The following is a 27,872-nucleotide window of genomic DNA, read 5'->3' as shown; positions in this document are numbered from 1 at the left end:
AGTGGCATTTAGCGGCCAGATATTACAGTTTTCCTTTTAAAAAAAAGTTATATAGACAGCCATTAAAGCACAAATCATTTTCTAATGTAAATAAACTAAAATAACAAATTTGTTTCCTTTTTAACGTCCTAAAATGTGTTATGCTCCCATATTACTAAAATAATTTGGCCACTAAATGTTGCTATATTGTGTTGTGCTAAAAAGCACAAGAACAAATACATACTACAAAGACTCAAAGTGACCAAATTGCACCCTTTTCCTTTTTAATTCCCCCCCCTCCAAGTCTTTCCCAAAGTGTTTTTTTACCCTAGCAGCAAGATTGTGGATAATCATGTCAGCTCCCTCTAGGAAAGGCACTTGATACGTAAAATAAATGCATATTTCTCAACCTATGAGTATTCTCAAAAATACATATTTATGTGACAATTAATGCAATTTTCCATTTTATTCGAATCAATATTGCTTTTGTTCAAAGGATTACGGTTTTACCATTAGGAGGCACTAAATAATAAATATTAATTTGGCTGTATTATTCTGGCCTTTTTGATTTTCTTTTCGTTGAAATTTTCAGGGGTAGAGTTCTTGTTCTTTTGATCTTTATTTACAACTCAAATGTCCTTAACCTATGCATGAAACTTAATTCCAGCGTGTATTCCCAATTAGTGTTTATTTTATCTCACTTTTTCTTAAGAAAAAATCAAACAAATAAAACTACTGAAGCAACATTTTTGATGAAGATATCGGACATGCATTTTTTGTTGTGGAATGAACGTTATTGTTTGGTGCTTCTCATGTTAGTCATAAAAAGGCCCCAATCACCTGATGACGTGCCCCTTTGTCTGGGGGTGGGGTAGAAGTGTATGGGTGCAAGGGGGGGTCACTTTCATTTGGATGCAAATGTGCAAAAGGAGTTGACGTGAAGGCGGCCCCGGCTTGAAGACTTTTTTTCCTAGTGTCATCTTGTCAAGAAGCTGCAAGCACGTCATGCACACGAGAAGGCCTGCAAAGTGCACCAAGGACTTGAAGTAAGCAGAAAGGGGGGAGCCCCCCTCATATTGGCGAGGATTCTCTTCTTTTTGGGCACCCTTTCCAAGCATGCAACCGTAGCTTGTTTACCAGTCAAGTCCCCCATCCTGTTGCAAAAGCCATGTACGTGGGCTACCTCCTGGATAAAGAGAGCGGCATGTACCACCAAGGCCCCGTGCGGCGATCCAGCATCAGTCTGCCCCCCCAGAATTTTGTATCCACCCCGCAGTACCCTGATTTCAGCGGATATCATCATGTTGCCAACGTGGAGTCGCACGGCCACGGCCAGGCTGCTGCGGCTGCAGGTGGAGGCTGGGGCCCTTCGACCTACGGGGCCCCTAGAGAAGACTGGGGCACCTATGGCATGGTGCCCCCCAATCCTTTGGCAGCCCCTGTCAACAACTCGTCCCCGGCGCAAGTGTCCTACTGCTCGGCGGAGTACGGCCACATGCACGCCCCGCCTGCTGCTGCCCTCCTGCAACCGCCGCCGCCACCCGCCGCGGACGACGGCGGCGGAAACGGCGGCGGGAATGCGCAAATGTCGCCTGACCGCGAAAGGCGCAACTCGTACCAGTGGATGAGCAAAACTGCGCAGTCCTCCTCCACAGGTGAGAGGGGCACGGGGGGGATATTAATTCCTACAATAAATGCCAAAAGGGGCCTGCACGGGTCATCACTTCAATAAACAAATACAGAAAGAACCAAATAAAGAAACAAACACATGTAGATCTTGACGATTCTTTTCCATAGCGAAGAACATGGCATATTTTAAATGTTAAAAAAAAGATATAATAACATTTGAACGATATCAGAAGTTTTTTTTCTTATCCCAAATAACAAGGCAGGTTTTAAATGTTTAAATAAACAAAATCGTAATAACCCTTGAGCTATTTAAGTATTAATTTCTCAAGTTGGTTCCAATGGTTTTTGCCAAAAAGTCATATTTTGTCCTCAAAAGTGTTTTGTCATCCAACATAAAGTATCTCCAAAGGGATTTTCCGTAATAGCACAGTGCTGTCTCATTAGTAAAAGTGGTTATAACTGATGACTACGCCGTTTTTTGGGAGGGGCGCATCCAAAAGGTCTTGACGTTTTGGTTGATTAGCAATGAGTTCATTCATAAAGTTACAGTTCCCTCGTATGCAGTAATCTGGCACCAATATTAATTTAGTCTATGTATCCATAGTTTTTGACCCCTTATTATACAGTGTATTTAACTTTAAGGCTTGCATTTGATTCACTAACAAAGACGTTTCTTCAGTCTCTATTTTACAACCTTAGAAAACCAATGTATTTAATTCCATAACTTAAAGGCAACGGTAGAGGAATTAATATTTGTTTTTATTTGCTACACTCTTCCCCTGAAGTTAAGATGCCATACTATGATTCTTAAATGGATTTTCTACTTATGTAATAGTACACTTTATATTCTTGATATTGTGAAGTATATTTCCTTTCGAAATTGAATTAGAAATTAGGTTGTGCATATGCAAATGTTAACAATAATGAGTTTTCTGAACATCTTTGGCCTCAGAATTACTGTCAGTTGCCAATTATCTCACACATGTTTTAATAGGGCAACAATTTCTTTTAATGTTTTACTTTAAAGAATGTGTTGCCTGGAAAACAAATTTGGAAACGTAAAACCTTCTTTTCTTTCTCGATAAGACATGTATACTTTATTGTTTTAGGTCAAATGGATCCATATTTGCTTCCTAAATGTTCCGTTTCTCTTAATGGGAAGTATATGTTGGCAAACTATTTGGCTGGATACATTTCTGTTTCTGCCCCAAAAGAACATAGATCCAGACAAATTTCAAACGTATTTTTTATTTTTTAGCAAAGACAATGAAACAAACTATTAACACAGGTTGGTTCCTATACAGTGTTTTTTTTTTTTTTTTTTTTTTGGCTGGGTTTTTATGTGTAAGGACCTAATTCACCAGCTTATAAACCATTTTTGGATGCCGTTGATTTTGGGAGAAATTGTCCCTTTTTGAAAAGGAAAAAAATGGCTTTTAAAAGAAAGGTTTTAAAAATATTTGCAAATGAGTAAATTTCAACATAATTGAAAGAATAAAAAGCCATAGTCGGTTTTTATCTGTCCCCAGTTCGAAAAACATAAGCCATTTACCCTCAATTTGTCTCCTTGTAAACTCAAAGATCAACTTGAAAAGGGTGCTTCTTCCCCACAAACTTGCAAACGGGCTCAAATAAGAAAAATAGTGTACCAAACGACCTGCTTGTGATCCTAAAAAGTGGGGATGAAATAATGTTGTTTTAAGGAAATATATGGCTTTGTTTATTTGTTTGTTTGAATTATTTGATGTAGCACACCTAAATTTTAAAACAAAAACATGTCGACTTTCCACCGTTTTTGGAAAATTATGAATGTAAATAAAATATTTCTAAAATCCTCTGTCTAAAAATAAACTACTCATTGCATAACATTACAAAACCAATTACTTTTTTTGTTTGGGCAACTAAATGTTATTTTTCCCCATAATATTCTGCCATTTTAAATTATTGACTTGGTGTATAGTAAAATTGTTTAAATTATTGTTATAGCTTTACAATAATGAATTGGAAATAAATTAGAAAAAAAACTAACAATAGTCTGCAATAAAGTTGAATACATACTTATATACTTTAGTTTTGTTGTGCAAAAGTAGACGGTTGGAATTCAATTTGACTGTAAAATCAAATATCAAACAATAGAACCTTAATGAATTTGTTGTCAATAGAGTAAATGGTGACGATAAAATAATAAACTATTCAAAGCAAAAACAAAATGTATCTGTCAAGCACTTTTCAGCCCCGCCACCCTAAAGAGGATAAGCGGTACAGCTAACGAACCAAAATACCAAATGGAAAATACATGCAAATAAATGTATATTATTTGAGTAAGTTGACTCATTCCATTTCAAAAATTGCTCAATTGAATCCTTGTAAATAACCAAAATGTCAAATGAAGTTTTACCCCGTGGAATCAAAGAATGTAATTATTTGTAAATAACATATCAACATTTCCTTATTGTGATTTCTGTAAAATATTTTTTTTGTTTGTTTTCTTGGCGTTCGGTTATGTCATATTTCTAGTTTGAGTCTTAAAGTGGCCTGTCCTGCTCCCCAAAACCAAATAAATTTTTTTCAATCGAATTGGTAAAATGACGGCGGCCTAACTGAAAAGTAGAAGTGGATGTTTTCGTTATTTTGATGGAGTTTGCGCACCAGAAAAAGAGATGGAGGAGAAAAAGAAAAAAAGGGAAAAGGGCGTCTGCAGGTTAGCGATGGCGTCCGGAAGTGGGATATCACGTGGTGTTGCTAGCGTGTTTGCAGTGCGCGTGCGCGAGGTGACCGCTCGTCACCACCTGGCCTCCCTTTGATATGCAAGCTCAAGATGCTTCCTCTCCTTCACATCACCTTTCGCCACAGCACAGAGAGGCACGCGCGCGACATGGGAGGGGCGGGGACATCGAATTTGAAGGGGAATAAATCAGATGACGCAAGGGAATTCTAGGGCAGGAAAATAAAACGGAATTAAAAAGTTATTTTCAAGTGAAATTTCATGGTTAACCTTACAAAGATTATGGAAGCCAAAGTGCAACCAATAAAACCGACATTTTGAAATATAGGCATTATTCTAGATAAAAAGTAATTATGTACTATTACTCTTGATTATTTTGACATTTTAGAAAGTCACACTTTACAACTGATTTGCATTTTTTAATTTGACAATATAATTTTTATTTTTTTTAATTTACATTTCAGCACATTTGGGCTTGAAGAGAATCATTGAAACCACAAATCCAGAAGATAAAACCAGAATGACATATTTTAATTGTGCAGAGGAAGTACCCTTATTCTGACAGTAATAAGTACAATTAGGGAAAAATGTTGGCTACATGGAAATTCTTTAGCACAGGGCTGGGAAATCTTTTTGAGTTGTGGGCTGCATTCGGTTGAAAAATTGCAGGCCAAGAGAAAAAAAGGGGGCTATCCTCGGGCAGTGGCAGGGGACACCCTATACCGGTTGCCAGCCAGTCGCAGGGCACACAGGGACAGTCAATTCGCTCGCTCATTCACACCTAGGGACAATTTGGACCGGCCAATTAACCTGCATGTTTTTGGAATGTGGAAGGAAACTCACAAAAGCATGGGGAGAACATTCAAACTCCACACAGGAGGTTCGATCTCATAACCTCAGAACTGTGCCGCACACGTGCTAACCACAGTATATATATATATATACAGTATATATATATATATATATATATATATATATATATATATATATATATATATATATATATATATATATATATATATATATATATATATATATATATATATATATATATATACAGTAAATATACAATGCGGCATGGCGGGTGAGTGGTTGCGCAAAGCCCTACGGTGCAATATATATTTCTTCAGTAGGTTCCTCTATCCACTGGGATCTAGGGGCATCATTTTCCGTTATGTATCTTAGGAAAGTACAGCCTGGTGGCGCCCATTGTTGGCATGGAGAGGGATTGGCACCATTAGGCTCTACTTCCCCAAGACACACCGCAGGAAATGGTGCTCCTAAGACCCTAGTTAAGGGATCAAACCACCCACCCATGTAAATATATACATAAAAAGGTCATTGGATATTTGTTTATAACGGGACAATTTAATTTAAGACATTTTAAAATAAATGTATTCATTCATCAAAAACTTTGATTATTTTAAACAAAGTAATATAATATTACTCTTTTTTTAAACCACAAAATTTGACCATTTGCATTGAAAAACTCAAAATATTATGGGGCTAGTTTGAGATCTGATAGCATGAAAATTAATTAATATGTTGATAAATAATGTTGTACGGAAAGTACAGGAGAAAAATTTAGCCAATGTCGGGGATGAGGGCAATGAAAAATATAGAAGATTAACTGAGGAAAGGTAAGCCACCAAAACAACAACACATTTTTATCAGTAGTATTTTTTATTAACATATAAATGTTAGCAATATTTTCAACCACTTTTGTTTGTCAGGCCAGGTTAAAACAGGCCATATGTGTTTACCTACCACTGTGACAGTAGATGGACTTGTTTTAATTTATTTAGTACTTTGCATCCTCATATGGTCAGCCTAACATGAAAAGTAGAATTGTATGGCCAAGCCTTATTTTTTTGTGTGCACTGCACCTTACATCCAATTCCAAGTTGTATGGAGGAGCCATTTAGTTGTGTGTGGCCATAAACTTTGTATGCATGTTCTGACCTAACTCAAAGTGCACAAGCAGAAAAAATAAACTCTACCAAACTACTCTTGGCCTTACAAAACCAGGTCGACAATCATTTCATACATAAAACTGAAAAAGAGCTCAAATATTTCCACTCCGAAGCATTTTAGCACGAATCCGTCATGATCACCTGATAGGACATGCCCTCCTTTTCATACAACGGACCAACATCTACCTGCAGACATGAGTCAGGAAGACAAGGGTAACTCGTGGGCACTATCGTCAATTATTTAAAAAAAATCTCTGAAGAAAAAAACAAGTATGAGTGACATGTACAACATTTTTGCCAGTAAGACAGTCACATGGACCTTGCAGACTGGTTTCATTTGCTTTCTTACTCGTGTGCTGCAAGAGTTGAGAAATCCTTTGCTGGCGACTTGCATATTCACATCAAAGCGGACATTTGCGTTTGTGAAGAGTAAAGAGCCCAGTTGTGGATTTGATGCTAGCAGCTGATAGCCCCGAGGCCGGCAGCCGCTTTCTGGTCTGACCGGGCCTTGTTCGTTTCTCTACGTCAAAACAACATTTACCATTGATAAAATGTTTAAGGTGATTGTGTCATTGCACTTTGTTGCTTTGATTCCAATGAGTCAGCATGAAATTGGAATATGTTTTTGTAATAACTGTGTTGTTTTGTATGTTTTCCGCAAAGGCAAGACAAGGACGAAGGAGAAGTACCGGGTGGTTTACACAGATCACCAGCGACTGGAGCTGGAGAAGGAGTTCCACTTCAATAGATACATCACCATTAGGAGGAAAGCCGAGTTGGCCGTCAACCTGGGCCTGTCTGAGAGACAGGTGCGACACGCCATAAGCGTTTTATTACTCAATTCTATAAATAAATAGATTTGCAGTTTCTATATGAAATTTTATTTGGTACAATAAAATAATACAATGTAGGTAGTATACAATAAATAAGTACAGTATTAAAATAACATTAGAAGAGGAAAAATAACAAAATAATGAGCTAAAAAAAAACAGATAAAATAAGGGTCCAATTAAAAACTCAAATATAATAATGATAAAAATTATACAAATAAAATAAAAAAATCCAACAAATTTATTGTCATAAAATATGAAAAATTGCAATGAAAAAAAACGAACTGAAAAAAATTAAATGAAATGAAAAAAATAAATAAATGGAAACATTAAGAAAATTACTTTTATGATTTCATGGTAGTGAGGAATCCAACCAGGGGAGGCAGGAACTGCAGGAAGAGGTTCTCAAAACTAATAAATGGTAAATGGTCTGCATTTATATAGCGCTTTTCAAGTCACTGAAGGCCTCCCAAAGCACTTTACAATGTGCCTCACACTTACCCAAAGCCAACTCCTGCCATCTAATGGGGATTTATCATGTTGAAATCATTCCCAAAAGCTTGATATTTACTGATGAACAGACCCAAACGTATTAACAAAAATCAAGACCAAAGTACCAAACAAACAAGTGGGCACAAAAGCAAACAACCTGAATGTCCAAAAAAGAAACTAGAAACAAAAAAACATTTAACAACGTTCAAACGAGAAACAACGACTGAAAATGGAAAATACACGGAATAATGTAACACACAAACAAAAAAACGAACAAACAGAGAACCAGACAAACAAGGCGTGGAAGTAAAAATGACACATTTGATGACAGAAAAATTCAAAATGAACTGACATTGTTTGCCGAACAAAAAATGTCCCTTTAAAGGTAGGGTGATATAGTGGAAGGTATGCCAGACTCTAAAAAAATACATCAAATACAAGGGAAAACCAAAAAACCCCAAAAGTATAAAACAATGAAAAATAAATTTGGGAAAAAAAATTAAGATTAGACATTGAAGATGTATTAGAATAAAAATGACAAGAATGAAAAAAAAAACATAAAACAGAGGGTGGCAAAAAAATGATCATCATAAACTAAATATTGGGGAAAAATAAGCAAATTTAAGATGAAATTTCCAAAAATACTAAAATAAAAAGAAGAGAAATGAATTTAAAAAAAAAAAAGGAAGATAGATAGATAGATAGATAGATAGATAGATAGATAGATAGATAGATAGATAGATAGATAGATAGATAGATAGATAGATAGATAGATAGATACTTTATTCATCCCCGAAGGGAAATTCACATTTCCAGCAGCATCCCTGAGCTGAGAACAATACAATAATAAAGCAAAAAGAATACAATATACAAATACCCAGTGTGACGTGCAAATGCCCACTGTAGCGTGTTATATAGAAAAACTAAATAGTGCTACACAGAATACATATTGCAGTAAGATTCGGTAATATGCAATGTAGGTGGTGTGGTTTACTGTGGGCTTTTACTCTGCCGGGTAGAGTTAAAGAGCCTCATGGCATGAGGAAGAAAAGATCTCTTCAGTCTGTCCGTAGTACAAGACAGTGACAGCAGTCTGTCGCTGAAACTGCTCTTCTGTCTGGAGATAATGCTGTGTAGTGGATGCGATGGATTGTCCATGATTGACCGCAGCTTTTTCAGTGCCCGTCTCTCAGCTACTGTTGTTAGGCTGTCCAGCTCTTTGTCCACAACAGAGCTCGCTTTCCTAGCCAGTTTATTGAGACGAGAGGCATCCTTCTTCTTGACGCTGCCTCCCCAACACGCTGCCGCAGAGAAGAGGGCGCTTGCCACTACTGTCTCATAGAATATTTTCAGGAGCTTTTTGCAGATTTTGAAGGAGGCCAGCCTTCTGAGGAAGTAAAGTCGGCTTTGCCCTTTCCTACATAGAGCTTCTGTGTTGGCAGTCCAGTCAAGTTTGTTGTCCAGCTGCACACCCAGGTATTTGTAGGTCTGGACAAGTTCTACACATTCTCCTTTGATGGTTACAGGAACCGGGTGAGTTCTGGTTCTCCTGAAGTCCACCACCATCTCTCTGGTCTTGGTGGTGTTTAGGTGCAGGTGGTTTGCGTCGCTCCATCGGACAAAGTCCTGAATCAATTTCCTGTACTCCTCCTCCTGCCCATTTCTGATACATCCCACGATCGCAGTGTCGTCGGCAAACTTTTGCACATGGCAGGACTCAGAGTTGTACTTAAAGTCCGATGTATATAGAGTGAATAGGAACGGAGAGAGCACGGTCCCCTGCGGAGATCCTGTGCTGCTAACCACAGTGTCTGATGTATAGCCCCCCTGTTTCACATACTGGGGTCTGCCTGTCAGGTAGTCAGTGATCCATTCTACAAGGTGTGAGCTAACTCCCATCTCTGTCAGTTTCCTACTCAGTAGCAGAGGCTGTATGGTATTGAAGGCACTGGAGAAGTCCAAAAATGTAATCCTCACAGCCCCCTTCGCCCTATCCAGGTGAGAGAGGGATCGGTGTAACATGTATACTATAGCATCCTCCACTCCCACCTTCTCCTGGTAAGCAAATTGCAGTGGGTCGATGGCGTGACGGACCTGTAGCCTCAGGTGGTGCAGCAGCAGCCGCTCCATGGTCTTCATCACATGTGATGTCAGGGCGACCGGCCTGAAGTCGTTGAGTTCCTCAGGTCTTGATTTCTTTGGGACTGGGATGATGCAGGATGTTTTCCACAGCTGAGGGACCCTCCCCTGTTCAAGGCTCAGGTTGAAGATGCGCTGTAGAGGGTCTCCCAGCTCAGACGCACAGGCTTTCAGCAGTCGGGGGGATACTCCATCCGGACCAGCTGCCTTGCTGGTTCGCAGCCTTCTCAGCTCTCCACACACCTGGGCTACAGTTATTTTTAGTGGGGGGATGTCTTCCATGCTAGTGTCCAGAAGGGGAGGGGGAAGGACAGCTGCAGCACTCAGGGGTGAGGATGAGGCGGAGTGGTTAAACCTGTTGAAAAAGTTGTTCAACTGGTTGACTCGCCCCACATCTATATCCACAGCCACACCCTGCTTGGTGCTGCAGCCAGTAATTGTTTTCATCCCTTACCACACCTCCTTCATGTTGTTGTTCTGCAGCTTTTTCTCCAACTTCCTCCTGTACTGCTCCTTTCCTTTCCGGAGCTGGACTTTGAGCTCCTTCTGTACTCGTTTTAGCTCCTGCTGATCACCATTTTTTAAAGGCCCTCTTCTAGATAAGGAGTACAAAAAATCCAAATATTATAATACAATCCCAAAATAAAATGGAAAATGAAAAAAACTCCAAAATAAAATAATGAGAACATCAAAAAAGGTAGTCACAAAAACAAAACTGAAAAAATTGAAAATATGTTTTAAATAAATTATTACATTGCAAATAATAAAACCTGCATCAAATAAAAGTTGTTAAAAATAATACCGGATTAAAAAGCTAAATCTGAAGAAAAAGTCAATGAAATACAAATACTTAAATGACATCAAGTATAAGGTGGTCACAACAAAGGAAAATTAATACAATAAAAAGCTAAAAAAGACATCAAACATAAAGTACAAATAAATAATGGAATTAAAGTTAGAACTAATAAATATAATGTAAGGACTCAATGATAAGAATAATAATTAAAAACTGTAAAAAAAATCATAAAATTATTGTATTATATGGTCACACAATGGTAAAAACATGAGAATAGTAACAAAAATATGTTGTAAAAAAAATATTCAATTGAGTTATCTTCATTGATATTGCTAACAACCTAGTAAAACATTGTATGCATCAAAATTAGACATGGAGGAACACAAAATAAAAATTTGAAAGAGAAGATTAAGAAAAAAGACTATCAGAACCAATAGTCCAAATATATTTAAAACATATTGTTTAGAGACTGGGCTAAGTTCAAGGATTAGAAATAGTGCAATGAAATGTAGAGCAATAACATTCCTCTGCAACGAAAATTCCCAAATACTGTAGAATGCAAGATATACATTTTTCACAGTCTTGTGAGCTTGTTTATGGTGCTGTAGGCCCTGGGGAGGAAACTGTCTCTGAGCCTGTTGGTGCTTGTTTTAAAATATGCTTGTGCTTTTGTGTCTTGCGCGTAGGTGAAAATCTGGTTCCAGAACAGACGTGCTAAGGAGCGCAAGCTCATCAAGAAGAAGATGGGCCAGTCGGACGGCAGCGGGGGTTCCGTGCACAGCGATCCGGGTTCTGTCAGTCCCCTGCCGGTTCCGGGCTCACTCAGCCCCACGGACATCCACGGTGCCATGTACCCGGCTCCTCACCCTCACCCACACGCTCATCCTCACCCTCACCCGCATCCTCACCCGCATCCTCATCCGCATCCTCACCCGCAGCCCCCTCAAGCACAGGCCATGAGCACATTGCCGTCCATCCGGAATATACAGCAAGTGACTGTGAGCCAATAATGTGGCGGCAAACACGCGCAACCAAACGGAGCACTCCGACACGCTGCAGCAGGATTCATCACACAACATCCAAGGCTTTTTTTTTTAAACATAGTTACATTATTTTAGCTGGATGAAAGGACGAAAGAAAGAGAGTAAAATAGGTTGGAGGGTTTCACCTTCAAAATCCTGACATTGTTGGGGAATTCTTAACTAGATAAATGGTTTTGTTTGATGTGATGTTTTTGTTTGTGCATAAAATGACATTTCAGGGAATACTTTCTGAAAAAAAAAAAACAAGAGGTGGATTATGATAGTATAGAAAGGTGGTTGTGTGTCCATGGTAACGATGTATATAGAACAATTTAACAGTATTTGTGCAGTTCAAAATCACCAGTTTATAAATCAGATAAATTGCAAAGAAATGTTTAATTTTTTGTATTTGACCATGTTTTTTTCTTGCATAAAGTTAAAAACAAACAAATAAAATCAAATGACAAACATATATTTGTTATTATTTTGCACGTCAAGAAACCAGCATGTTTACTGTAAAATTCGGACTGTAAGCAGCGACTTTTTTCCCAAGCTTTCAACCCAATGGTTTAAGCAACGATGCGGCCGATCTATGCATTTTTTTCTAACGGCCACCAGGGGCACCTGAGCAGTAAAGATGAGAGTGAGACAGGTGGAATATATGGGTCAAGAAAGACACAAGTTTAATGTATCTTCGCGCTTTGTGCATTAATAAAACTAGCATGAGCAGACCTTCATCATGGTAAAGGTGTCAATCGAAAGGGGATCTACCATTTTGGGAATAATTTAGATAGTCTATTTATTTGTAAACAGAAACAATGTGGCAAAACAAAAGGATTACAACAAGCAACGTCCAATGCAGTAGAAATGTTTGAGGCGGACACCTACTTGTTCTGGAGTAAATATTTTACACAGTTGGATTCTATGGATTGTCCTTAATGTAACAAAGCCATTTTCGCAGACATTCAAAGAAGTTGACGAAGGCCAGTGGACGTAATGGAGAGTTACGCCGGTTCTAGTTTTTGGATATCTTGCTTCAGACTGACTGTGATGTTTCTCTGATATGTATATTTTGAATTGGTGTATCTTGAATCCCAAGAATTTAAGCTTTCCAATGATATGACATTGTGCAGACACTTATTTGTTTTTAAAAAGTCTGTTAAGGGGTTAGTGTACCGTTTGATATTAAAACTCTTTCTACCGTCTTTCTTTGTAAATATTTCATGTTTCAATGAAGGCTCATAATAGTTAGGCATGGCTTAGTTATGTACAAGTCAAGTCAAGTCAAGTCATTTTTATTTGTATAGCCCTAAATCACAAAGAGTCTCAAAGGGTTTCACAGGTTATTACACAGACTATTTTTTCAGACTATTATTACACCATCCCCTGATCTGGAACCAACATGAGGGCAAGGAAAAACTCAAAAAACCTCAACATGAGGAAAATGTAGAAACCTTGAGAAGGGATTGCACATGTGGTATCCCCCTTCCAGGATTACCAGACAGCAAAGGATGTTGCTATCACAAATAATACAGAGATATTGTCCAGGAAAAAGTCTAGTTTATTCATATGCTATAGAGTAGAAGTGAGTCTTAAGCTTAGATTTAAACAAAAAAGGTTTTCCCTTTAAAAATGTGCTGGGTGCATCTTATAATCAGGTGCGCCTCATAATCCGATTTTTACGGTACCACAGGTTAAATAATAAAAAAATGCAATCAGAGACGGTTCGCGGATCCCTTAACTGCTAGGGTGTTGGGGCACTACCTCCTGTGGTGTGTTTTAAGCAAGTACAGGCTGGCGGCACAAATCCTTCTCCAGGCTCGATCTTTACAAAGACGAAAAACATGGTCATACTGAAGCGCAAGTTGACGACAAAAATATAAAAATGATGAAGGCAGCAACATGGTGACCTGTTCTTTTTTAATTTTCCAGCATTGAGGGTGTTGTTAGTAGGTAGAAGCTATTTTTGAATCTCCTCCACAGTTTTCTGAGCTTTGTTTGACACAGCAAGCTCTGCACAGTTTGTCATGTGAGGGAGGCGAGCAGTCCACAACAAAGACCAACATTTATCAAATTCACATTTTACAAATTTTCCTTTGTCATTGTTGATGAAGACACTTTAACAAGGGTCCTTGTCCGCCATCTGGAAGGTACAGGGTTCATACAAATCTTGGACAATCAAAAAGATTAAATTAAAGAGATATATGACTCCTCAAATTTTAAGAAGGAGTTTTTACAGAAGTATTTACATTGATTAGACTTTCTTTAACCGCATCAGAGTCACTAAACATTTTTTGCAATAAAGATCACTTTTTAGAATACATAATAGTGGGGGCAGCACAGCGGCGCAGTGGTTAGCGCGTGTGCGGCACAGTTCTAAGGTTTCCTCCCACATTCCAAAGACATGCACTCTAGGTGGTTTGGCCGGTCCAAATTGTCCCTAGGTGTGAATGAGTGAGCGTGTTGTCTGTCCCTGTGTGCCCTGCGATTGGCTGGCATCCAGTTTAGGGTGTCCCCTGCCCACTGCCCGATGATTGCTGGGATAGGCTCCAGCACCCCCGCGACCCTACTGAGGATAAGTGGTGCAGCTAATGAGATGAAATGAGATGAGACATAATAGTGGCCAATCGAAACAAATGCTTGTCACAAACAGATGGTGTCAATCTTACGATAAAATTATAGTTTAGCATATAAATAAAATAAGGAGGGAAGACATCAATACATTTTGAACTTGCAAGGAGAACAGGAGACGACTGTAAAAAAACCCTCACAATGCCAAATTCCAAATATGTTCTAAAGGCCCTCCTTTATTTTTCTCATGCTGAGGTTTTGCGTTTTTCCTTGCCTGCATGTTGGTTTAAGATCAGGGAATGGTGTAATTGTAATCCTGTGCAGTCCTTTTAGACATCTGTGATTAAGGGGTATACAAATAAATGCCACTTGACTTGACTTGACTCTGACCCCCCCTCTTTTTATTAAATCTCATAGGTTACCAAAATCAGATTCACCCTAAAGAGGTTGGATATCAAAGAACAGCAACATGATTTTACAATAATAACAATGATATAATCAGAGCAAAATAGTCAAAATAATGATCAACATTGTAGTATAACAGTCGAAATAACGAACAGGCATCCTTTGCATATTTCTTTAACCATTTTCATGCTAAACTAACAAATAAAAACAAAAACAAAACCAATGAGGAGGACCACGACGTAACTTTCCAACACTCTTTCCCACCTCCGATTTCAAATGTGTTCCAAACAGCCGTAAGTAAGATAAAAGCAAATAGGTGTGGTGAAAAAGAAAGCATAAGGGCTCTTTGAACTCAGTTGGCATTGTTAACACATACCTAATAGAGAAATTACTTTCAACATTTTTGAGGACACCTAAAATGACGCACCCCACCTTCAAACAAATGCATTTGATTTTTTTTGATAAACAGCGGAATTAAACAATAAATGTATTTTCATAAAACACTCACACACACAGCATGTTTAACGTTTGTAGCACGAGGTTATAAAAGTAAGACAAAAAGGAAAAACTGACAATCCATACATAAAAGATGTGATCGGAAAATGATCATGATTTGATTGGAAAATATTTTCTCCTCTCTTCTGCCTGACCTTCTATCATGCGTGCGCGCTCCGAAGCTATTGCGTGCATGCGTGCGCGCTCGTCCCCGCGGATGACGTCACGCTCCCTATCCCAACATGGCGGACTTTGATACCATTTATGAGTTAGAAGACAACGACGAAGATGAGCATGTCGTCATCGAGGAGCGCTTAGCCAGATATTGCCCGGATGCCGTCGTCATGCGAGGCGCTGGACACATCACAGTGTGAGTTATTCATTGTTTCGTTATCTTGTTGCCAGTTTTTGTCGCCGTGTTGCGTTTTGTTGCTGTGACAGTTATTTGTAGTGGCCTGCATAGTCGTGTGGTGGCTAACTAGCTCACTTGGTAGACAAAAACATGCGCACGGGTGCTCTTACGACACAAAACGAGCGTCCCCCAGCACCTGGTGTCACTATGGCAACCGATAACTGGATGCTATTCTTTGTTGTGGTCCAACCGGACGAGGGGGGCTTGTTGACAGCTGGTTACGTTTAAAGTGTGACGGTCAAATTTATTATTGGCGATTTATCGTGTTAACATGTTTGATGTGAAGGTCAATTTGACGTTTTTTAAAATCGTTTTGTGCCATTGTTTACATCTAGGAGGGCGCCCAGACCGCTTAACCTAACTCCTACGTGGCTGACGTCATCTGTTACTGATCGAATTGCCAGGATGCGTTTCGAAACACTTTTGTTAACAATTAAATCTTATATTCATTAGGATTGTCAAAATTGCATCAATTTGATCACTATTAAAAAACAAAAAAAAAGTATTGCTTGCCTGTCACCCTCAAATATTATCTTCCCTTATTATTGATCGCAATTCCGATAACGATTCCTCCAAACACAACGCGTCACCTCTTAACTCACAAGAAAGTATGTATCATAGTAACAAAGATAATTTTCTTTAAAGTAGTTTATTTACCACATAAATATTATTTTAGCATTTCTCTATAACTCTTTCCCCACTTGCAGTAAATTTCGCATTGCTTATTATACCTAGCAGTGTAGGATTTCACAGACTCCATCTCTTCTACACATGTTATTACTCCTTAACAGAAGCAATTTAGCTTAATTTGCTACAAAGATATCAGAGAGTATCAGTGCCCATTGTCTTATTTTATTCTGTAGGTACTCTTCTCACATGGCTGAAAACGTTCACTGTCGGCATGAAAGTGAAAAATATGTTTGAATAAATGTCTAATTGAGGATAACATTTGCCAGTCTTCATGTTCACGGATCACTTAACCGCCAAGGTTGTCGGGCACCACTTCATTTGGTGTGTCTTGGGCAAATACAGCCTGGGGCACCCATCCCTCCCCAGACCTTTGCTAGTGTACCGTGATATTATTCGCAATCCGTGCTGACATTTTTTTCTGCTACTATTGATTGAAACGATTCAGATTAGAGCTAAAATGTGCGGGATGAGATCGGTTTAACCCAAAAAACTACTTTAATAATTGTATCTTTTATTTTCCCATACAAAAATTGTTTCAAAGCGTATACTGTACATATTAAACTATTTTAAATGTTCAAAACATTTATAAACAATGGGGAAAATGTTTAGGTTGACAGGTATGGTATTGTAGAATTTTTTTGGGGCGGAATTTCCCAGCAACATGACTTGGAATAAGCGGAACATCAAGGAGTTTTGAAAGCATATAATGTGCATAAACATTTGGCAGAAAAATAACTTACAGCCTTATTATTGAATTGTGGTTTCTATATCGTTTGGAATAAACAAACGTATTCCTTGTTTAAAATTGAAAAAACCTTCCTGTAATACCAATTTAATGAGGTAGTTTCTTGCATTTTTCCCCCATTACAGAAAAAAAATTCTGCAGTGTTGTCACATTTATTGTTTTTTTTTTTGTTTTCTAACGAGGCTAAAATATGGATAACCGATCCTGCCATATGTAGAAATAAAAGCTCAAATTAATAAACACCTACAAATATGTAATATAAACGACGAACACATAAATGAATCACTCAACACCTAGATAAAAGATTTAAACCTCCTGATGTCCTCGAGTCAAAATGACCCGCCACTGTGTTGTTAAAAACCCAGGAAAAAATCCCCATAATTGTATTTTATGTACCTTTAAATGGCATGACTTTTCAGAGAATTGTCCCAGCAGTAGAAAAAAGGAGCAGTCAAGTATAAAGCAGCCAACAAGAAAATCAGACAAAGCTTGAGGGAAGCAAAGGAGAAATTGAATCGAAGACCAATGCTCGGAGATAGAAGAGTGCCGTAACAAAAACAATTGAAAAAAAGTCTTCCACAAAGTTATTGCCAGTGATCGGTGTGTGAGTGTGTGGAAATGGCTAAGTGTGAAGCACACGTGAAGCACTTTGGGAGGTCTTCAGTGACTTGAAGAGCGCTGTATAAATGCAGACCATTTACCATTTTAATTCACAGTTCTATGTAAGTTGTATAAAAATGTCCAAAAATGGTCTTTAAAATAAGGACATCATATGGGTTGACTGCAATTCATTTCTATATTTATGCATTTTGTCATTTATTTTTGTTGTTGTGTATTTTGTCACAAAAAAATATTATTCAAATAAGGTGGTTCAAACCATCTTGAGTTTTTCATTTATTGGTTGATTGATGAGTGGAACAATCAACTGATCACTGATCAACCAATAGGTGAAAAGCACAAGCAATTGAGCCGGTTCCCTATTTGAATAACTTGTTGTGAGCAAATACACTACAATACATGATCAAATACTAAAATAAATGGAAAAAATATAAGTACATGAATAAATTGCATGTACAGAACGGCATATTTAGGTCTTCCGTGGCATACTTTTGTAGGTATTTATTTATACTTATTTCTGAACCAAGTCTCCATAAAAAGACATTTCTTTTTACTAAATCCACATGTGTTCTCTTGTGTACAGGTTTGGGCTAAGCAACAGATTTGATAGCGAGTTTCCGTCCATTCTTACTGGAAAGGTACTTTTGCACGTTTTGGCTTTTCTTGTACTTTTTTTTCCGGTTGAAGAAGCAAAAGAGGCAAAGCTTCTTTTGTGCCCCCTATTTAAACTTCCCTGCCAGCTGATTGGTCTTGCCTGTGCAGCGCCGTCAATGAGTAAGCCGCTGCCGGGGTCCGACTCCAGGTGACGAAATAATGCCGGGGCGCAAAGAAAAGGGAACGCTTCCTGGGTCAGACGCAGCAGCACAAAAAGGCTGCAGGGCCACGCGAGAGGCCGAGGGAAGTGCGGGGCCATAAAGCGCACCTCTGCCATTGTGAGACTGGCCGACATGTGATGGACGAGCTCACAATTATGATGATTGAAGGGTGCGCATCAGGCCCTGCTGGGCTTTATTCCCAGCTCTTTGCTTGTTTGCAAAGAGACCTTTGCATCCTGTCATAAAAGATTACGACCCCCTTTTATGGCGTACAGACTCGGGGCAAGGAATGAGTATCCATTCAGCTCGGCGCTGACCAGCCTGCTCACTGGCCCGCCTGCCGCGACCACAGGCCGCATTTCTGCCGCTTATCTTGTCCTTTGAGGCTTTGGACAGGCACTTGCAAGGCCGGGGATGACGTTTTTAAGATCGCATCTAAGCAGAAAAATCCAGTTGGCCTCCTTCCCCGGCCTGGACTTTTCTCACAAAGAACCACTTTTCTGAAAGGAAATTTTGCCTGCTATTTATCTTTAAACCGTTCTTAAAAATCAATATACCTTATCTTCCAGACTAAAAGTCACTTTGGGTTATTAGTCTCACCAGCCAGAAAATTCATAATTAGGAAGGAAAAAACATACCGTAAAATTCAAACTACAGAGCGCACCTAATTATAAGCCGCACCCAGTACATTTTTAAAGGAGAAAACATTTTGTACATACAATAGCCGTACGTGACTATAAGCCGCATGTGCCTACAATAAAACATGAGATATTTGCAAAGAAAGATGGTACACAGAAAAGGTTTTAATAATATACGGTACCTTAACCCCTTAACGTTCTCACGGCCCGACGTTGGGCCACGGGACTTTTTAAAAACAAATACATGTCTATACGATGTCACAAGTCACTGAACGACGCCACGCAAAATATTGGAAATATTAAACTCTTGGGATTCAAGATATGATGACCATTTAAAAAAATAATCATTAGAGAAACATCACGATCAATCTCAAACAAGATACCCGAAAAATATTAAGCCGGCGTAACTATTACATCACCCAGCCTTCGTCAACTTCTTAGAATATCTGTGAAAATGGCTTTGTTACATCAAGGGCAATCCATAAAATCCAACTGTGTAAAATATTTATTCCAAAACACACGATAATGCCGATAGATAAAAGTAAACATTTCCTGTTTGTTGGACATTTCTTTTGTAATTTGTTTGTTTCGCCACATTATTTCCATTTGAAAATAAACAGACTCGTAAAATGATTCCTAATATGGTAGCTAGCCCTCCCCTTCCGATTGACAACTTTTTCATGATGAGGGTCTGTTCATGCTAGTTTTATTCATGCACAAAGCGCAAAGTTATATTCAATTTGCAACTTCCTCAACACCATTTCTGTATTCCACCTCTCTCACCCTTAACTGTACTTCTCGGGAGTATAGGTTGAATTTTTGGAGGAAATGTATTTGATAAAATTCAACACCAAAACATACATGTCATCTTGAAGGGCATCTATCCATCCATCCATCCATCCATCATCTGCACCGCTTGTCCTCAGTAGGGTCGCGGGGGTGCTGGAGCCGATCCCAGCTATCTTCAGGCAGTGGGCGGGAGACACCCTGAACTGGTTGCCAGCCAGTCGCAGGGCACACAGATACAGACAATTCACTCACTCATCCACATTTAGGGACAATTTTGACCGTCCAATTACCTGATATGCATCTTTTGGAATGTGGGAGGAAACTTAGAGTTCCCGAAAGAAATCCACGCAAGCACGGGGAGAACTTGCAAACTCCACACAGGAGGATTCGATCCCATGACCTCAGAACTGTGCTGCTGACACGCTAACCACTCATCCGCCGTGCGGCCCTGGTTTGGGCAATTTAAAATACAGATAAAATGGGAAACATCAAGCTGATCAAGCGTACGGTAAGGGGCCACCAGGCTGTACTTGCCCAAGACACACCCTAGTGGTTAAGGGATCCAACCACACATCCAACCATAATAACGTTACATGACTGACATGCCTGGTAATGTCAGTAACGACATGACATATTAAAAGTTATTCAAATAACCTTAGCATGCCAACAAGTTCACCAAACCATCAGTTTCACTCCAAATCTTGAGACCAGACCGCTGTACCCCGGTCCTCGAGGGCCCAATCCCCTGTCTGTTTTTTAAAAGTTTCCCTGCTCCTAAACAGGCGATTCCAGAATCCTGTCAGCTTGCTAACAAGCTCATAATTTGCGTCACCTGAGTTGACGAAGAGAAACCTCAAAAACCAGGCAAGACATGCGTCCCTTAAGGACCGTAGAGCCCAGGTCTGCCCTAAACGATACGCTGCTTCCTCATTCCTCGTTCTGCTTCTACGTCAGTTTCGCCAGACTAATCGCCGGAGTATAAGTCGCACCCCTGGCCAAACGATGGAAAACAGTGCAGTTTAAAGTCCGGAAAATATTATATTAAGAAGCAAACAACAGGTACCTTTGAATGTTGCTGTTTAACTGGTTCTTTTTAAATTAGTAGTTTATATAGCAGGTGTCTTAAACTCAATTTACTTGGAGGGACTCTCAATACTGATTTCTGTTCGCCTAACTACCTTAATTTCCAGACTACAACCCGCTACCTTTTTGGCCACATTCTAAATACATTCCTTTTTTTGTGCGGCGGCACCGAGGAAAATGGCGGTTTGGTCTTTTCCACAATGCAAGCGCTTTTAATACAAAACACGGTGACGTCTCCAAACATTACACGTTTTTAGAGGAGATATTAGTCTATGTTTTAGTCATCGTTATTCATATAATACATAACAGGAGAAAAACAGAAGGTTTGACAGTACTTTATTGAATATTCTCAACGTCCATCCATCCATTTTCTGCACTGCTTATCCTCACAATTTGTTGCCAGCCAGACGTCAGGCACACAGAAACAGACAACTCACTCACTCATTCACACTTAAGGACAATTTGGACCGGCCAATTATCCCGACATGCATTGTTTTTGGAATGTATAAGTTAGTAAGTCCTCTACTTATGCATTACAACTTAACATCAGTGGAAGTGATTCATCAAAACCGATACACTTCTGCATCATCGGCGGCAATGTCAGGTCACTAAAGTTTTAGAAAAACGATAAAAAATGAATGCAATTTGATCCATTTCTGTGGCAACCACCAATGACAACAGCATAAAAACCACATCTGTGTTGCAATCTGGCACTACTCTCCCATGTACGGTTGCCCTGCGCTGTCGTCTAGAAGTGGATGAGTTCATTTTAATTGCGTATTGCTCTTCAATTTGAGCTTGCAGTTTATAATCAGTTTAGGGCTTATAAGTATTAAGCCAATATGTATGACGCGGTCAAATCTGCACAGTAAATGCAAAGTAGGGCACACGATTCTTAATATTGTTGCATCCTTCGGCAGGTGGCGCCGGAGGAATTCCGCACCAGCGTGGGTCGTGTGAACGCCTGTTTGCGGAAAAACGTGCCGGTCAACGTCAAGTGGCTTCTGTGCGGGTGCCTGTGCTGCTGCTGCACAGCGGGATGCAGCCTTTGGCCCGTCATCTGTCTCAATAAGAGGGTCAGGCTCGCCGAGCGGTCGCTCCAGCGCCACTAAGCTTTCCCGACTTATTGGTGTTCTCTCCCACCACAGACAAGAAGGTCCATTCAGAAGCTGTTAGAATGGGAGAACAACAGATTGTACCACAAGGTAGCTAACCACCCTCCCTGCCTGACAAGTGTTTGTGTGTGTGCACGCGCGGACATAAAAAATGCCCTTCAGCATGTCTGGCCACAGTTTGACCTCACGCATGCCAGACAGTCTATGGGGGTGCATGTGTTTACTTGCACGTGGGGGATATCGTGTATTGATCAGCTCTTTTCTGTTCAGCTGGGCCTGCACTGGAAGCTGAGCAAAAGGAAATGTGAGAGCAGTAACATGATGGAATACGTAAGTAAGAGTTCTGTAGTGTGATTAAAACATTTAATGGCAACAAATGTGTTTCAACATTGACTTGATGTTTAAAAGTTTGTGTTTAATGCATTGATAGAGTCTCAAATGTCCGCACCTAACCAAATGTTGTCAATTGTTTTGAACTGAATTGTCTTTATTATCATTGATAACGACGGAGTGAAACATTTTATGCGACAAGATAAAAAATTGCTCTCAAACATATGAAATGAAATGAAATGATCTGCATTTATATAGCGCTTTTCAAGTCAATGACTTCCCAAAGCGCTTTACATTGTGCTTCACATTTCCCAATAGCGGCCGTGATCTGTGCAGCCATGTAAGGCGCTAACCTGCTTATTGGGGGTATTGGGGGTTCAGTGTCTTACCCAAGGACACTTCGGCATGTAACACGGACAAGCCGGGATTCGAACTGGGATCCCTTAATCCTAAAACGATCGCTCTACCTCCTGAGCTACTGCCGCCCTATGTTTTAGTCATCGTTATTCATATAATACATAACAGGAGAAAAACAGAAGGTTTGACAGTACTTTATTGAATATTCTCAACGTCCATCCATCCATTTTCTGCACTGCTTATCCTCACAATTTGTTGCCAGCCAGACGTCAGGCACACAGAAACAGACAACTCATACCCATAATAAAAACTATAATGGGTAAAAATAAGGAAAGAGACTGTCAGGATAATTGGGGAAATATTTACAATGTAGTGCTTTGAGACTGCCTTAAGTAATTACAAAATTAAAATGAAATTTAGCCGCAACAAAACTTCGCAAGATATACATTTAGTTTTGCGGGCTTTTGATGGCTCTCTACCAGAAGGCAACAGGTTAAAGAGTTGGTCACCTGAGTGAGAAGAGTCCTTAGTAACAGTGCTCGGCAACCAATGGGTGGTGGAGCGGTCCCGGGCCGCACAGAAAGAAAAAATAAATCCTTCTTTTTCGCCTATACCGAATTTATTCGCATATACACGCATTATTTTTTAGCCAAAACTACTCAACACAAAATTTGTGTGAACGTCTTAATGAGGTATGACAGTATTACATCTCCATCATTGAGCAATCAATTGTCAAATCTATCTAATACTGGATGCAATGGGAAGCGTACTCAGTTTGCGGAAGTGAGAGCATTGAATCGTAACCACTACGCTACTAGGATCGTAGATGAAAAAAGAAAAGGCGTTAAGTTTTGTCTAATCATCACAATAATTTTACTCACCGTGCCAGTTGTAACGAAGCATTATCGGAAAGAGTTCAGCCAAATCCATCAAATCAAATCTGAAAGATATGGGCGAGCAAGTCCATGTATGATTTTGTATAATACCAAGAGAACCTTGAAATCACATCTTAGGCTAACAGGGGGCCAATGTAGGTTATCTAAAATCGGCGTAATGTGATCAGACTTTCTTGTCCTAGTTAAAGGCCTCGCTGCAGCATTTTGTACCAGCTAAAGACTCTTGATTCTGGATTTTGGGAGACCGGAGAGTAGTGCATTACAGTAATCGAGACGGGAGGTAACAAACGTGTGAATTATAATCTCCGCATCCGACTGAGACAGCATAGGACGAATTTTAGAAATGTTGCGAAGATGGAAGAAAGCGGTTCTAGTAATTTTCTTCACGTGTGTTTGAAAGGACAGATCGGGGTCAAATATGACACCCACATTTTAAACTGAGTCACTCAACTGTGATGTGACATTTGTCAATGTTCACAGCAGTTTTTGAGAATAAGTCACGGCATTTAGATGGACCAATAACTAACATTTCGGTCTTTTCAGAGTTAAGACGCAAGAAATTGAGTGACATCCACTCTTTTATCTCATTGAGGCAAGCCTCCAAATTTCCACAATTTAGTGTGGCAGATTCCTTCAATGGAAGATATAGTTGATGGTCATCTGCATAGCAATGGAAACTCATATTATACTTGCGAATAATATCACCTAATGGAAGCATGTAAATGCTGAAAAGAAGGGGGCCAAGTACTGAACCCTGCGGAACACCACAGGTAACACTAAAGGGCTCAGATGTCATTTCGCCATTTTTAACACAGTGCGTCCTATCTGAAAGGTAGGATCTGAACCATGAGAGGACGGTTCCTGGGAGACCAATCCATTTTTCCAACCGTTCTAGTAAGATATTATGGTCCACTGTGTCAAAAGCAGCACTAAGGTCCAGCAGCAGCAAAAGTGATGAAGCGCCAGAGTCCATTGCCAGTAGAAGATCATTGGTTACCTTAATCAGAGCTGTCTCAGCAGTGGTTAGCCCTGAATCCTAATTGCATTAATTCAAAAAGATTGTTCGCCAATGTAGCTCCTTTAGCTTCACACACTTCCCAGCGCGACTACCCCGCTTCTGTTTTTGGTCTCTACGCCGTCTCCGTCGCTTCGTAAGTGGGGTTGCCGACCAGGGAGATCCCGGATCTCTTTGTAGCTCGTTCGAGATATCAAAGGTGGTATAAAAAGTGCCCGAAAAGTCGAAACTTAGACGCCCACCCAATTGAATAAGTTCCTCCCGACTATAAGTATTATTGGCCACGCATGTGTCCAGAAAATAAAGCAAAAAAGACAAGAGAACGGTAATAAATAGAAGATTAGCTGGAGAGCAACTAGCTGCAGCATCCATGCGCGCCGCCATGTTGGATCCAACTTTATGTCAAAATTAGCATTAAAGACGACTGAACTGCAACAATCCACAGTCCCTTAGTCTCAACAGAGCATCTCAGCTTAACAGGCTTAATTTGTTCATCCTGGATCATTTGTTTTTGCAGCAAATCAGATGATCTCATGTATCAAGTGTAATTTTCTACCGTGTTTTTGTTGTTTGTGTGTGTGCAGGTGATTCTCATAGAATTCTTACCCAAGTATCCAATCTTGAGACCCGATTGAAGACCTACACCCTCTTTTCCACTTCAGTGCCTTCTCGGATTGGGAAAGAAAAACAAAACTGCGACTAATCCAGTGCAGCCGGATGTGGAAAATTTGCCACTCTGTCACTTTTCTTTCGAGCGCTTTTTGCACAGCCAACAAGACGCGTCCTCAGCCTGCTGCACTCCTGGTTCATAGGAAAGGGGGATCAAATCTTGTGAGACATCACGGCCTTACATTTCTTTACGTCAAAAGACAACATCGAAGGTTAATATTAATGCTGCGACAACTTTTATGTTTGAGTCTTTTATTTACATCTGTTTATATGGCGTTAACATCCAATTTGTTTTGTCGTCGATTGTTTACATATTAACTGTAATTTTTGCCAATTAATTACTCTAAGTTTTTTTTAAAGTGTATGAAACTGTTTACCTGGTAAGCCATATATAGCATATATGTAGTTCATTAGAACCTGAAACGTGCCACAGTATTGAGCTGTCATATAATCAACCCGTAATTCTTTGTTTCACAAATTGGTTTTGTTCAATTGAACAATTTGCTTTAACCATTTTGTATACGGTTTTGTTTACATTGTGTCAAAATATCCATAGATTTTGACAGTATTTTCAATTAATCATAGTAGACCCTTTCTACCATTTTCTGGGGAATTTCTATTCCCATGAAATTGTATGTAAATAGTTCATATGGGAAACTCCCAGCATTAACAGTGGTCGGCAACCTTTTCTTTACTACTGACCGTTTCCTTGTCTGACAATATTTTCATAGTCAAAGGCAGCATTGGACATGTTTGCACTTTTTCTAAAATATGAATAACGATAATAACACTTAAAAAAAAAAACAATAATAATAATGAGTGTAAATCAATTGTGTAGTTATTTGTAACATTTAGATGTCGTCTTAGCTTCGCTCCAAAATCACATTCATTATCGGAACAGCTTGTCCTAACAGGGGTTACGGGAGTGAATGTATTTGGAAACCGGAGTGCCTGAAGCCTTGGGAGATCATGCAAACACCACACAAGGAGGCCAGTGGCTAAAATTGAACTTGGTACCTCTAATATTTGAGGCAGACCTGCAACACACTCTGGTCGCTATTGAAACGTTTAACGTCAATCTGCGTGCCAAGTAAGTTGGTCTGATGTGGTCTCTCTGTTGTCTTCTTGACTTTGGGATCCATGCATCCGCCATCTCCGTTGCCAAAGTTTTATCATAGTGATATTTTGTTTACCATTGTTGTAGTTGACGATTCTCCATGGAGATTTGCTACAAGCGCAAAAGTTTAGTTTAATTCATCCGCCACTGTTGACAGTTGCACCGCACTGATTATAATTAATACGTGCAACCTCAAAACCCCGGTTCAAGTTCAGTTTCAAATATAGCAGGGTCAATCGGTACCTGACATGCCAAAAACATGCATGTCAGGTAATTTGCTCAGTACAAATTGTCCCTAGGTGTAAATGAGCAAGTCAGTCTTATGTCCCTGTGTGCCCTGCGACTAGCTGGCAACCAGTTCAGGGTGTCCCCTGCCCACTGCCCGAAAATACCTGGGATGGGCTCCAGCACCCCCGTGACTCTACAGAGGATAAGCAGTGCAGATAATGGATTTTTCTCTCGGTGCAGACCGGTACCATACTACCCAGAGCCTGGTACGGGTCCATGCCCCGGCGGTTGCTGACCATTGATTTACAAGAAATGCATTGATGCAATGTGAATGATGGTTCAAAGGATTTGCCCCGCGATTACGGGGCGCTAACAATTACTGTAGGCTGCCTGATAACTGCGGGGACTTGATCTAGCGCACACCCCTGAGTTGTGATCCTTGTGAATGTGGTGTTGAAAGAGAAACCTTTGACAATCGCAGGGCACAACCAGTTAGACTTCACATCGCCATAAACCATCAATTGAAGTTGACATCAATGTGCCTCAAAAGACCTTTTCTGGCTTTGGCCACATGTTTTTCTACAGCAGTTGGGCAATTTTTAGGTCTGTTCACTGCCCCGTTCAGTCGGTTGCTGATGTATAGCGTCGCAAAGTTGTATTTTTCAGATTCATTTAAAATATTCCTGTGAAAAAGTTTTCTATAGTGACAAATTCTTCTCGTTTATTACTTAATGTGCTGAAAATATTTGTTGACACCTCTAGTTTGATCCCACTGTGCTATGAGAAGAGCAGATGTTACTTTTGTGTTCTTTCTTGTCTGTATCCTTTCAAAAAAAAACTATAGTGCCTCTTTCATCTCTCATTGTCAAACACCAACCTGCAGGCTGAAATGTTGGCCTGTTCCCTCTTCTTCCAAATGTTTTCTCTTGGGACTCCTACACTGACAAATCAGAAAATAAAACTAATTTGGACTTTTAGTGTGCTGTCCATTATCTCCGCTCCACAAAACCCGCCTTGTCCAAATCTTGTTAGGGAAGGCGTAGAGATGGCATCGTTACCGTTAACAAGACAATTAGGTAAAAGTCAAGTAGCATCAGCAGCCGTATAACCGGCCGTCGCTTCTCGAATGAGTCCAGCAATACAAGCTTAGTCTGTGTTTTATGGTCCTTTGTCTGTTTGACCTCGTCTGGCACACTGGCCTGCAGCGCAACACCCGCCAACATCAAGTAGATAAGAAAGTGAAACATTTACTGTTGTTTTATAAGTCAATAACTACGTTTACAGGTAATGAACACTTTC

General features: G+C 39.7%; 2 protein-coding genes across 3 annotated transcripts; both read left to right on the top strand.

Annotated features, from left to right (window-relative positions):
* The first annotated feature begins 1,147 nt into the window (after window positions 1–1,147).
* cdx4 (caudal type homeobox 4) lies at window positions 1,148–11,938 on the top strand. Of its 2 annotated transcripts, XM_088344023.1 has the most exons (4): window positions 1,148–1,634; window positions 6,970–7,115; window positions 11,250–11,420; window positions 11,502–11,938. In XM_088344023.1, exons 1-4 carry the CDS (start codon window positions 1,148–1,150, stop codon window positions 11,571–11,573), a joined length of 876 nt encoding a protein of 291 aa, XP_088200149.1. In that variant the 3' UTR covers window positions 11,574–11,938. The 2 variants fall into 2 exon arrangements, with proteins under 2 accessions (XP_088200149.1, XP_088200148.1); XM_088344022.1 differs by having other exon boundaries at window positions 11,250–11,938.
* Window positions 11,939–15,224: 3,286 nt separating this feature from the next.
* On the top strand, window positions 15,225–27,550 carry chic1 (cysteine-rich hydrophobic domain 1). Its single transcript, XM_088344692.1, has 6 exons — window positions 15,225–15,426; window positions 18,105–18,159; window positions 21,767–21,922; window positions 21,995–22,051; window positions 22,232–22,291; window positions 25,144–27,550. The coding sequence occupies exons 1-6, from the start codon at window positions 15,299–15,301 to the stop codon at window positions 25,192–25,194; spliced, it is 507 nt and encodes a 168-aa protein (XP_088200818.1). The 5' UTR covers window positions 15,225–15,298; the 3' UTR covers window positions 25,195–27,550.
* Window positions 27,551–27,872: the final 322 nt, after the last annotated feature.

The sequence above is a fragment of the Urocampus carinirostris genome, chromosome 9 (genome assembly GCF_059441175.1).
Source record: "Urocampus carinirostris isolate Australia breed hairy pipefish chromosome 9, RoL_Ucar_1.0, whole genome shotgun sequence".
In the NCBI taxonomy this organism is placed as follows: Eukaryota; Metazoa; Chordata; class Actinopteri; order Syngnathiformes; family Syngnathidae; genus Urocampus; species Urocampus carinirostris.
Note: the sequence above shows the minus strand (reverse complement) of the source record. Positions and strands in the feature narration are given on the sequence as shown.